This window comes from Brachyhypopomus gauderio, chromosome 3 (assembly GCF_052324685.1).
Source record: "Brachyhypopomus gauderio isolate BG-103 chromosome 3, BGAUD_0.2, whole genome shotgun sequence".
Lineage (NCBI taxonomy): Eukaryota > Metazoa > Chordata > Actinopteri > Gymnotiformes > Hypopomidae > Brachyhypopomus > Brachyhypopomus gauderio.
Genome location: NC_135213.1, coordinates 30,431,364 through 30,445,345, shown reverse-complemented (window position 1 = coordinate 30,445,345; position 13,982 = coordinate 30,431,364). Strand labels below are relative to the sequence as shown.

General features: G+C 40.6%; 1 protein-coding gene across 2 annotated transcripts in view; it reads right to left on the bottom strand.

Annotated features, from left to right (window-relative positions):
- arid3c (AT rich interactive domain 3C (BRIGHT-like)) overlaps positions 1-11,904 on the bottom strand; it is a 59,071-nt gene extending 47,167 nt beyond the window's left edge. Inside the window, exons 1-3 of one of the 2 annotated variants that reach the window (XM_077001084.1) lie at positions 11,764-11,904; positions 10,416-11,093; positions 1,971-2,063 (exon numbers count right to left, since the gene is read on the bottom strand). In XM_077001084.1, coding sequence (XP_076857199.1) covers positions 1,971-2,063; positions 10,416-11,093; positions 11,764-11,802 — 810 coding nt within the window. In that variant the 5' untranslated portion in view covers positions 11,803-11,904. The remainder of the gene's footprint in view (positions 1-1,970; positions 2,064-10,415; positions 11,094-11,763) is intronic. The other variant, XM_077001085.1, reaches the window with a different exon arrangement.
- Positions 11,905-13,982: the final 2,078 nt, after the last annotated feature.

The following is a 13,982-nucleotide window of genomic DNA, read 5'->3' as shown; positions in this document are numbered from 1 at the left end:
GTTACATTCATGTTTGTTATGCTTCTCCTGCAAAAAGCAGGAAAATTACACTGGGTCATTCTTCCCGATATTACATAAAAATGTGAACGAAGGAAAATATAACCTATCAATGTTTAGAGAAAAGCACAAAAAATAAGATATGGAGAAAAAAAACATAATAAAATCATTGGAATTACATGCAAGTCGACTCCATGACCACAGTGTTCAACGTGTTCAGAAAGGCAATTCTTAAGTAAACAAGGAAGTAAATAAGTAAAGAAATAATTAAATAATCAACAACCCTGTTTTGGCTGCTTTGTATCAATCTTTCATATGTGCTTATTTTTCTTAAACAATTGCCTGTATTTAAGTTTGGAGTTTCATCTCTCTGCTGTCTGTCCTTGCATGTGTGACGCCTTAAACTTCGGAATCGGAAAAAATAAAGACATGCGCAGTGTTTGCTTGGCCATCTTATTTTGTGTCCAGTGACGATGACATCGAAACAAATGGCCTCACAAATGGACGTTATTTATGCCGACAGGATTTGACACAATGTGTTCTGCACAGATGCAGAATCTCAATCAGAACATTTTGTTGCCTTTTCTCTCAGGATATGGCCTTGAGAAATCGTTCCTGTTGGAAACCCCACAAAGGTGTAGATAATAATTTAAGTAGATTTTTTTAAATGCCGTGGAACAATTATTCTGTGTTTCTGTTGGTGTCTTTCCATTCCAGAGTGAACATTTGACTTCATCATCTGTGAACAACAACTAAGTAGAAATGAAAGGAAATGGGAGCTCTCTGCGGGACAAGCGTGTGGTTTCATTCAGAATACTTCATCGTTCCCCTCAGACTTGATAAATCATCTTTACAGCTGCTGGAGAGGAATTGGGTGCAGGGAGAAAATCTGTTAAACAAACAGTCTCAAGGATCCAGGACCGCTGGACACTGTTTTCTCTATTAATTGTGGCCTGTTTCTCTGCTGCTGTTGTGCTAGACACCCCCCCCCCCCCCCCCCCCCTCGTTTTTCCGCCACCTCTTTCACTGACCCACAAATCTTTTAGCACACGGGTGTTAGTTTATCCCCATTTTGAACAAAACAAAAGTCAATTAGTTCCATGGCAAGAGAATGTCAATGGCTGTTGGAGTTCTTTTCCCCCTTTTTTTCTTTGCTTTTAAAAGAAAAAAGAAACGAGATAGGCTTTTGCACAGCTATTGCCTATGGGACAAAAGTGAGACTATGATGGAGGATTCTTTTGTGATGGTGGGGGGTGTTGTATCACATGGCTGTGGAATCCAGGCTCTAATTGAACCCTGAATTTGTTGTAGGCCATTAAAAAAGAAATGGGCCCCCGCTCTCTCATGGGTGTTGCAAAATTAGCAAGACACGCTCCAGTGCAATGGATGCTTGCTATGTGTGAGTCATGGATTTGATGAAACTTCTGAACCTCTGAAGGACAGCACAGCAGAATAAGAGGAACACGTGCTTGTACAACAGAGGAACAGCAACAGACACCTCCGAGTTAAATAATTTCAGAGAATGCCTGCCAAGCATTTAACAAGAGCAATTTGTCACGCCATTTCAGATACAGAATTCTAAAGAACAGTATTAATGTATCCACATGTAAAGATTATACACAGAACCGATATATGTATGCTACCTACTAATCCAGCCATACTAATTCTGTATCACTGGTAACACTCAAACTGCAGGAGCAGACACCACAGTTCTGTGTTCAAAGTATTGTCTTTCACTATCTCATCAGGACAAGAGCTTCACAGGAGAGACCTGGGCTTTGGGGTTATTGTTAGCTCTCTTGACTGTCACCGCATTTGAGCGGTGGGTGGGTTGGTGGGGGGGGTAACAAGTATGAGGTTTCTCATTGTAAAGCAGGGCGCTGGCGGGGCGGGGGGGGTGTTAGTGAGACGGGGGAGTAAGAGAAACGGCGGCGGGTGGAGGGAGGGGGTGGGGACAGGGGTTGTGTACTAACCTCCTGAATCAGAGACGAGGAGCCACCTCCACCACCACCGAAAGCAACACTTGAATTTCCCGCCTTCCTCGCGGCCTCGCTGTCTTTTCCTGACTGAACACACGTCAAGGGCACAGCTGAAGTCACAGGCAGTGGACACTGGCACGCAAGAGCATTAACATTCGACACGCTCTGTTACCTCCCGCCACAGACAGGGCACTATTTCTACATACAATAAAATCAACCGAACATAAAGAACAGGTTAGGAAAAAAAAAACCATGTTGTGAAAACAGATGCCGGGATATTTAGGAGAAATTCTAGAATCCCAAATGCCCTGAGGAGCAGCACCAAATTTTGGAAGCTCCTGTTTCCTTTATATATATATTGACTTTATATATTTATATATATTTAGTGAAGGGTTAAACAAAAGCAAGAGGTGCTTTTCTCTTCTTCAGTGACTGTGACTGCTTCAGGAACAGTGTGTGTTTTTCAGGTTACTTGATTGGCTGGTTAACTTGGTTTGGCTATGGCTGACTTACATTAACTATATCAAAATGAAGACATGCTGCTGTGAAGTAGCTTATGTCTTTAAAGGTATTTAATGTCCACAGCTCAGGCTCATGTCTGTTGTGACAGAAATGGGCAAGAAGTTGGCTCTTGCATTTAGCTCTTTCATTTCTGAAATGAGTTTTTGGTTTAATTTAACCAGTTCTGCATTGCTAAATGCACCATTCTCAACAACACAGGAATTACACAACACACTTCTCTGTCTCTCTCTCTCCACAGTGGAAAGGGACCAGATGCTAAACTGAATCAGTGGACTGTTCCATCATCAAAACAAACAGACCTCCACTGGCAGTGGGATTAGAGACAAGGTAATTGAGTTAGGTTACATCTGATCTTTACACCCAACAGGCCCTATGAACTGTGCTGAATGCACTAGGCTGAGTCTAGCCTAAATCTTGTGCATAAATTTTAATTGGAGGCATTGGAGTAAAGGCTACCCAAATGATAGAATTACACTTTTACAGCAATACTAAGTACCACAGTCTTCAGTAAACCTTTGATGATCCTTTTTTTAAGTATAAATATATGGTCAGTTCTAACGCTCAATTCGCTATCAGTTTCATATGAACCACAAATTCAATGTTGGATATTACAGGCTATGAAAATGATTTCCAAGCTGTATATAAAACAAGCCAATCAGGCTGTAGCTGTCAAAAGGACTGTGGTGTGTGTGGTTGGTGTGGGTGTTTGTTGTGGGTTGGGGTGGGGGCTGCAACAAGCAAGCTAATCCTGGAAACAAGAATAACCGAGGCTGATCCAAAGAGCTCGGTTCCTGCCTACCCTACCTTCTGTTAACTCCTGCCCTTAATAAAAGAGGCCATACAGAGGGAGAGGGTTGACTCACTACTGGCCTGACCACAGCACATCAGACACATGGACCCCACGCTAAGGGGTGGGTGGGGGGGCGCATGCTTTTTTCAAGTTTTACCATGGTAAATTGAGCTTTAATATGGATAGGTTGTTTCAGCCAAAGTCAAAAGATAAAAAAAAAGAAAAAAGTCACATCACACCCAACTTGGTTAAACATTTATTTCTGTGTGCAGGCTCAGAGTGATAGAAAAACATTGTGTTAGCAGTGCTAGAATTAAACTGGATTGTGTTAAATAGTTGCAGCTAATATAGAAATATCATATACAACTAATACAACTAACAGCACTTGTGGTAAATTATAGTCCTATGACTACTGCTAACAGTAAAACAGCCTTAATAGTCTAGACTAGAATATATAATTGTGAGCCTGACATACAAATGTAGATATATATGGCAGAAATGCATCTGCTCAAATAGAGTAAGTTAGGCATGTGATAGAAAAGCATTTGTTGCAGAAATCAGAAACATCTGTAGAATGAAAGTATGTTTTGAATAGTTGAAAGTATATTTTGAATAGTTATTTATTAGGCAAACTCTTGTACAGGACATGTGTCATTTGAACTCACTGGGAGATAATTATATCACTACATGTCTGTATTTCTAATACCTGTGTTTTTACTGCATGGTCTTCTGAAGGCCATATACAAAGTTTTTTTTTAATTAACATAATCGTGTGGAATGTGGTATTAAGCAGGCAGTATCAGTGGGACTATAATTATATACAGCCTACCATGATAGCATAAGATCTTACCTTAAGGGTGAAAAAAAAGGCTGAGCTCTAATTGTGCCATGACCCTGCCTTGGAAATACAGCCAAAGGTTAGCTATCATGAGCAGTCCATAGCTCAATGATTTTAAGACAAATCATCTTTATGGACCTCCGTGTCCACCGTACGTTTGATTTAACCCGCACTCCTTTATGCTTGCAAACTGATATCAGTGGGTTACTTAGGAAATATGAGAACAGCAAACGTGATACAACCAGCCAAGGCTTACTAACCCATAATGTACAGAACACTGCCTTTAATGTGAGAAAAAACCATATTTACTGAACTATTCATTGTGCTTTCAGCAGTACACCAGGTGCCTTGTCACTTGGTGCTTACATGAATGTGTACAGATACACAGGGTGCATTTGCAAAAAAAAAAATAAAAGGCCAAGAACAATTCATCCCTAATAATGTGAAGCTTAACAGTGCGCCATTACTCATAAACCTATCATACTACAAAACCCACAATGCACTGGAGCAACAATTCATAATGTCTTGAGATAAGGTGACAGAAAACTACACAGCATCTTCTCTTAGTTAAGGTCTAGCTATTGCTGCCATGTGGCATACCAACTACTCAAAGTCACACCTCATTCTCAGACTAAGGGTCAAGATCAGGAAACCATTAGCTATACGGGTAAGAGACAGTAAGGGGTACAGTGCACAGTACTTCAAAACACACTGGCACTCTGTCTAGTCACATTCAATAGTACAGGAGGAGGCACTGACACCCACCATATTAAACAGGATTTTACCACACATACACACACACACACGCGCGCGTGTGTGCACACACACATATACACACACACGTGAGTGCGCACACACACATGAACACACACATACAGAGGAAAGTATGTGCACTAACTGATTTGTTTAAAGTTAATGGTCTACATTTGAAGTGATATCCAATCAGACTTCAGTGGATGAAAATGTGGATTTGCATTTGACTGATCATCCGTCTCAATAAAAATCTTCTGATGGAGTGCAAACCATTAGACCACAGTCAGGCATTTCGTGACTAGTGCTGTTCTATTTAGGATAATGGTCATTCCGGTTTACATTAAGCAAGGCTCCTTGTCTGTCCAGCCAATGGCCATCTCTGCAATGCCCCAGGCCGTTATTTCCAGTTATGCAAGACCAGGCTCTCATCTAGAATAGTGAAGACCCACCCATAAATTTGAAACAAATAGCAGGGTGGCCACTTTAATAACCGCTAAAGGGAGGACATCACACGCATTTAGAACACAGACTTTCTGTGGTTAACCGGTAGGTGTGGTATGACTTAAACCAATGAAATACAAGGTATTTGCTTTGACATCACCCAGTGACACAATAAAATAATACCGATCAATTGGAAAGCAACTACCAGTTCACTCCAGAAGTTTGACAAATCCAGACATTCTGGTATCTAGAACATGGGGAAAAAACAAACTGTCTAGCATAAAACTCTGGTCACCCTAACTGATATATGAAATTGTTGGTACAATGTAACAAAACTGGTATAAAGGCTCAAGCACTTGTATATTGTTTGTGAAAAACAGTACAGAAAGATATGTTCTACAAGTCACGCATACTTCATGCTGTTGCAGTGATGCTGAAGTCACTGTTGAGTTAAGCTCTCCTTGTGCTGAGAGCAGCTAGCTAGTTACTGTAATATAGTTAGCGATGACCAGCTGGCTTGCAAAGCTCGTTTCTAGTCAAATTAAATATATGTGAATTACATGCCAAATGTTAATAAATCAGGTCTTACTATATAACATAATGCAATTTTGAGTAATTTTAGTCAACAGCTAGTAAAGACTGTCACAAAGAAAGTTGTATTTAAAATCTGTGCTTGCGTCAGTGTAAAAATATGAACGAGGCATTTGGTTTTATTTACTGACTTAACATACTATAAGTGCCATGTTGAGTATTACAACCTATTCCACTCATATTTCAAAGAGTGGCTTGTCTTGTCTAATAATAATGTCTTTGTATTAAATGAGCTGGTTGCCCAATGTCTCCAAGAAGCTGTATAAATACCAGGCATGCACATATAAAACCCTAATATACAGAGTAAGACTGCTCAAACAAACCAGACAGGCTGTGTTTTAATAAATATGGAGCCCTTTGCTGACAAAACACAAGATCTTCAATGGCACATTGTGTCCCAATAGGTTCTTTATTGGCACTCCTCGCTTGAGTTATGGAGAAAGAAGTTCCAGGCATACTTTCCCTGACAGAGTATATGTGAAGACGGAGGCTTGACAAACACAGTCTTAAAACAGAACCACAACACACCATTTACCAGCTACTGTTTAATTCTCTTTTTTTCAGTTTTTTGAAGACATTGCCGAAGCTACTGATCTGAGAACAGCGTTGAAGGTTTTCTCACAGTATTAATGTGAAGGCTTGGTCACAGGAGGCTATCCTAGACTGGCATATACAGACGGAGCATTGTCTTTTTGGTTTTACGGTAAGCTTGTGGCCAATTCTGAAGCAACCTATTACAAAAAAAAAAAAAACTTTTCTACAATAGCAAGGGAATGCTGTTAAACATCTCCAGTGATGGCGCGCACAGTGAGTTGGGGAGCCACGGGCTGTGGGGTAGGGCTGTCAGGAGAGCCTACATTTACTACTGCTGCTGGGTATAAACACCAGCGTGTCTACCATATGGAGGAGGGCTCTTCTCCATGCATGTGTTTCAGCTTGAGGCCGCATGCTGAGTGACTTAATGGATCTGTGGACTGTGGAGGTTTGGCCTCAGCGCTGCAGTGAAGCAGAAGGACCAACCGGCGGGGTGGAGCAAGCATCGTAAAAAACCAAAAAAAAAAAAGAGAAGGAATTTCTTCTGTTGACACTGAAGTTTCTGTGTGTCTGCTTGGGTCAAAGACAGGCGCCCAGCGTTTTTATGAAGATATTAATGGTGCTAAATTGAAGGGACGAGTGTTACTTGAGAGCAGCCTTGGGTAGGTTATTTAAAAATATCCCATTGCTGGAGATTATGGGTTATGGCTACTCTTCCCTACAGAGACCTTCTTTCTTCACATTCCATGCCACTTGGACAGATGGGTTAAATGGTTTTCTTTTTGTTCTTTTATTGTAAGGACCCATCCGACAAAATAAAGAAGTAGGCAACATCAAGCCCCAACCCAGTAACAATGTTTGTTTAAACACAAAACCTATTTCTTCTTCCTGACTAAGAAGGAACTTTGTGTTCCTTTCAGTGATTTCACAATTGCCTCATTTCCCTTTTAAGTCCAAGAAATGTTTAGCTTCACCTCCAGTTCCTCCAAGTCAGAATTAGGTCACCGCCGACTGCTTCTAAATTGAGTAATCTTTTTGTGACATAGCTCACAGAGAAGTGTCTGGAAACAAAACAAACATATAAGAAATTTGTAGATACAAGAATAATTTAAGGCTTAAAATTTTTTCTTTTGTACTATGCTTTTGTATTTCTTTGAACGGACTGTTTAAATATGTAGGACACAGTGCAGTCTTCTAACTACTTCTGAAAACAATAGTTGTTTCCATAAATCCTAGACCAAATAGTACCCAGATTTTAGAGTTAACGCTTTTGGAGTCGAGAAGCCAGCCATTAGCCTAGATCTGCCAAAGCAAACAAAAGAGGGAAACACACGTCTGGTCTCTGCAGGCTTCTGTAGTGAAACAGTACACCGCCACCTTCTCTCCGCCCCTCCACCACCTCTCCGCCCCTCCACCACCTCTCCGCCCCCTCCACCACCTCCCACCCCCTCCATGGCCTTCCGAAGGAGGCTTGTTATGGGAAAAAGCCATTCGGAGAATTTTTTATGTTTGCAAAACATGGCATAAGAACGACAAGGGCAGAAGGGAGATCAAATACGAGCCCTGAATCCAAAGTGCAGGCTGGAAGGAGCACACAAAGGTTTTCTGTTGTTATCCAGCAATTATAATGAGATTAAAAGTTTGCTAGATTAATTTTTTTTCACCAACTTCAAGAAGTGATGTATTTAATAACACTGGACTTTAAACATAATGCTCATTATTTTAGTCACAGGCAGACTGCTCTTCAGGACACAAAACAAATCCGTAATATGCTTTCAGTTCTTTCTAAAATCTGTCAGTCTAGCAATCACTGTCAGAAGGGCTACAACAATGTGACAGAGAAAGTGTGTGTGTCCACCAAAGGTACGCTGAACAAACACATGCACGTTTGTATGACTGGATTGTGTCGAACTATGCAGTTTGCTGCGATTTCGTAATGCTCTGGCTGTAAGCCGACACACATGCACGCTGCCAGACAGGGAGATCCCAGCATTTTTGGGTGGGAGCCAGACTGGAATGCCAGCAGGTCTAGTTTTCTGCTCTCCTGCCAAAACTCCACGTAACTTTGCACTTCATTCCTCCTGCCCGCCTCACTCTTCCTCAAACAGCAAACGGTTGTGTGACAAACGTTTTGATTTTGGGGGTTTATTTGGCTTCTCTCTACTTGTCCCTTATTGTGTTGCTGCGCATGCACGGGTGTGCGTACACAGCCGGGGGGAAAAAAAATAAACATACTAGAATGAAGAAATCAAAATATATAGTAAACAATGTATCATGAACTCATTCTTCAACTAAAACACTTGTTGTATGGACACTAGATAGCATATAACATCTTATTAATAAGTTGGCCAGAGTAAAACCGCTGCATGAAGTTATAAAAAAGAAATGTTTAAAAGTGGTGGCTTGTAATATGTCAAAGGTTAATCTCTGAAAGCTAAACAGACAAGCTGGCATTATTCACTGTCATAAATGCAAAGTTCAGGAATCTGGTCACAATGTCCAGTGAAATACACTCCTCACCCCCAAAGCAACATCTTGTTCTTATTTCAGAGAGGTATTTATTGCCTTTAAATGTGGGGTTTTTTTTGCAATGTCAAAAACAGGCAGTATACTGGCTCCACTCAGTCTGCTAAATGCATCCTTTCATTGTTACTGCGTGTGAATTGATTTGTGGAAATATCTTAAGGCTGATTACAAAAAGCATGTTTCTGACCTCTTTGAAAGAAAATTGCTTATGACTGTGTGGTGTTTTTTATAGCTTGTTTTGATTCCTATTAGCATTTCCTGACAGACTTTTTACTGAGCATCTGCAGAAACTGATCTACATAACCTCTATCACCTTTTGAACTTCACAATGCTTTTTCAAACTGATATTAAAAATTACATTCTGATAAAAAAATTCATAGTATAAAGTTATTCCTGTATTTTTTGTTGACATTTATGACAGTTTTATTGTATTACACAAGTGAGTGTAGAAAAACAACAGGACATTGTATGCCCTTCCATTTTTTTTCCATTGAAATGCTGCTCATATGCGAATAAGAGGAGAAGGCTCCTATGTCGTTATGTTCCATTTTATGACCCTCAATTAAGGCTGATGCCCTCATTTGAATTGCATTTCTATGCCTTAAATTACACCAGTGCATACACTAATGCAACCCCTAATGTACACATCTCATTTAGCCATGGCTCTGAATGATCCATCATAAATAAAGAATGAAAGGTCCATCCAGGCCCACTCTATATAGATCTGTGTTAGCTTAAGAGCTCAGCCGTCATTGTATCAATGTAAATTTTCCTCAGAGAATACGCTTGAGCTATCTTCTGGGGCAGCTTATATGAGCACTATGCTGACAATTCCAGTGCATAACTCTGTAATGCCATCACACGCCTGCAATTGCACAAATATGTATTGTTTCTTCACTGATTTTTTTAAGACCTAGTTAGTGCCATAACATGGACATAATTAGCATAGAGGTCAATTAGCATAGAGGTAAAGCTAGACAGAAAGGCATGTGCCACCTGGATACGCTGCTCAGACATTATGTAACTTGGCTGGAAGTTAGTCTGAGTACAGCAAAGTCAGAGTAAAGAGTGAATGGAGATGTAAGGAGTTCAGTGCCTATTCAGAGATATTATTAAGCTAGGACCTCAATACTTTGAACTAAAATATCTTATACGTAAAGACACTCTTAACACAACATTAGGCTAATTATCTATCACTGTGAAAAACCATTGTGTACAGTGAAATGACCACATGGCCTTCATGAACTTGTACTGGACAGTTACGGGATGCTGAGGCATTTCTGATACACACAGATGAAAGGTTCTTGGTGTGCCAACTTTGCAAACTCTGTGAGAACAATGCTGGTTAGATGTCATTATTTATTATTTTATGCCAGTTATTTAAGTTTGGGGGTAAGGTACTTTCTTCACTTCTAAACCTAACCTGCAGCTGATGCTGTCTTACCTGTTTAAACTGTTCCTCGTAAGTCCACTCGTGGTGCTGCGATTGTGCGTGCGGTGTTAGTGCACTTGGTGATTCGGGCTGCCTCGGAACCGCATACGGAGGCTGAACTCTGGACAGAGGAAGCGCCGAAATACTTTTTGGAGACTGTCCCGCACCGGAATGCAAGGTATGACGAGGTGGATAACGTGCAAGGGGTCCTTCGAGATCATCGTCTCCTATGCCTTCGTTCATACTGTCTTCTTCCTCAAGGTCCCGGTCGTCCTCATCCATTCCGCGGTCCGCATCTTCCTCATCATCCATGTCGGAGTCGTCCAGGCGCTCCGCAAGACTCCGGACGTCGTGGCGACTGCGGTGCCGCTCGCCGGAGCTCGAACCCGGCGAGTTTGGTGCCCCTCCGGCGAAAGCCCCCCGAACCGACGCCTGGTAGTGACGGAAAGCGAGAGCTTGCTGTTGGATCTGGGTCTCCACCATAGACCTGATGTCCTTGTCTTTCTCGGCTTGGCGAAGCTTCTCTTCCAGGGCGAGGCGAGCTGCCTGCTGTCGCTGGAGGTTTTCCATAACCGCCTCCAACTTCATCCCGGTGCCGCCGGAGTGAGACTGCGCCCCCGCGAAGTGGCCGTGTGGGGCGGGAGAGGGGACGTGCAGGGGAAGGGTGCTCGCTGACGAAAACGCGGCTTGCTGTGGGAGGAAACGGAGCGTCAGTCCCAAACCTCCAGCCATAGGTGAACAAAACGCTAATAAATGCCCACGCCAGCAAAAACAGTAAATGCAAAAGTCACTAAAGTTACGACGGGGCGCACATCTTAGTGCTTTTCAAGGGAGCTTGCGAATTGACCAGATATTCTTAAAAATATAACGAAACGGCAAAAAAACTTTGCATTCTGCAGTGAGTATATAACTAACCGTTTTCTTGTACAAACTTACAATTGTTTTCACTCATTAAGTATTTTAACATACAGGCAAACCAGATATTTTGCGTCTAACAAAAACTGAGTTGCAAAAGTTATCATTCAAAAAGTTGGAAGGAAGTGGAAATTCTCGTGTTCTAAGGCTAACATGTAAAAAAAGAAAGATGTTACTAAGACAGGTAAATGAAATCAAATCTGATTCATATGTATGTACTGCTCAAGGTAACAGAATATCTTATCAAACAGCCTCAGTACTGTCTGCTAGTGCGCTGCTAGTGCGTCTAAGCGACCTAATTGGGTATCAGATGCTATTAAAACATCAAATTCCGTTTATACAAACACACTTTTTAAGAAATAGCTTTAAAGATGTTGAATGTTGTAAAATAAAAACTTTATGCTCCGTTACACCGAATGCTGTAACCAGGACATCGGATGCTTACCAATGCAGATTTAGTTGCAATGCTTGTGTTGTCAACCATGCTTCTCCGGTCAAAGGCAATTAATTTGTTCAAAAGTATCCCTTTATCAAAGAGTCAGACGTCGACGTGTTCCCGTTTCAACATCTAGATATTACGATCGCGAGGAAACTCGATTTGGAAAAAAATATATAAATATATATACATATATATATTGCTATACATATATATATTTGATATCGCGGCGAGTCCGCAGGCTCCGAGGGTTTTGGCAACAAGTGGCAACTGTAGGCAGGATGACCTCTTCAGGCGCAAGATCAGCCCTTCTGCTCCCATTTGCCTACAACACGTCAATGGAGTGATAAATACTAAGGGCAGGGTCTATAGTCGGCTAAGGAAATACAGTTGAACAGTCAAATCAAACCGTGGTTTAACTGATGCACTTACACCTGATAAATTAGGAGGTTGAATTTAAATCACAGGAGTGATGTGAAGACATGTGGAGGTGAGGAATGAGTTATGGAAACAACGGGGCGCTTTAGATGTTTCAAATAAAACACAATTAGATGAATATACGTGTCTGTGTTATATTGTTATATAAAGGAGTTTTGTATGTAATGAATATGTAATCGAAAGCTACTGATATCATGGCGGAAAGGGGAACAAAAACAGTAAGGTGACAGTGCACTGCAAACATCCAAGCCACCGGTATCTCAGTCGTTGATTCAGATATCCTGGAAGATTTTTTAAAGTAACCTGTCGAAGCGTGCAGTGCAAACTACAATATTTTACAATTAAAACGCGGATGATTCTAAATTATGTTAACTACTCAATCTCTAATCCATGGGGCCAATCCCTAAAACAATAGTTAACTACATTACATATCACTTTATATTAGTCTCTGTGAAATGTCAGTAATCCCGCATTGACACTTGACAGAACTTCAGTAGCTGCCTGAAATGTGAAATCACAATAAGTGGTGGTTTTCTGTAGATATAACTACCCTACTATCTGCAGAAAGTATAATTGCCACGTGTCTTTCGATTACTTCAGATCTCTATTTATAACGCCGTTTCCCGGGCTCATGGTTTCCTCTCATATAATTTAGTGAGAATCACCATCACAGATCTTAGATATTAGGTTTATGTGTCATTTCACAGTCATGATTTTCTCATTATTGTACTTTATCCTCATATTGGACATTTCATTAGTAGATAGACTTCAGTCAATCAGACACAAATATGTAAACTTTATCATTTACCAATTTTTGAACACTACTTTTTACTGCATGAAGTTTCTATTTTATAGCTGATTAAAATCGTTTAGTTCGTTGCCACTCCCATGACTTGATGCCTAACAAAACTCTCTTTCTGTTTTTTGAAACTTTGATGAGGAAATCAGTTGTACGGGTTTACGTGTAAGCGACCCGCATAGGTTTAAGGTCTTGATACCATGATTAGATTAAACTGATTAATGATCAATGCGCATAAAGATGTGTGACTGATATAAACTAGATCCACATGTCAGCGTGTAGAAAGATAATGTAAACTAAGGTGGGTTCTTGTGCCAAAGTGTGTCGAGGAGAAATATCCAAATGAAACAAAAGATTTATTAATATTTAATATATGTAGCCTATCTAAACCAGATTGGTACTTTACTACAAGTACAAGCGAAATAATGACACGACAGTTGTCTGAACTCAACACTGGAAGCCCACGTGGTCATTCACAAAGTGAATGTCATCTTGAATCCTGCCCAAGATCGCCATCTACTGTTCACATCTTGTCATCCTCATGAAGATCTTTTTTTCTTCATATCTTTGTGGAAAATCTAATGTATAGTTATCATTGTAAACATAAACCAAAGCTGACTCAGTAATAATAGTTACTTGCACAGAGCTTGTTTAACGTATAGCTACAATATTCATGTTTTTGGTGTCATTTGAAAATTACAGTTTGAGATAGGATGAATTATGTATATAGTATACATGTTCAACTCCACGTAGCTAAAGAAAGACAGAAGTTGGGTGGACAGTACTTCCAGTGGCTACTGGAGAAGACAAAAGTGAATCAGATGAATATGTTACCTAAATAGATCAGGTTTGACACGGAGGTACGTGTGGCTCAAGGGGAAATAAACATGACCTTGCAGCCTGCTCATAAAATGAGACTTTCCATGACAACAATGTGTCATTTCTGATGTTGATCACTTAGCGTTAGTTAAAACAATATATTTTCCTAAAA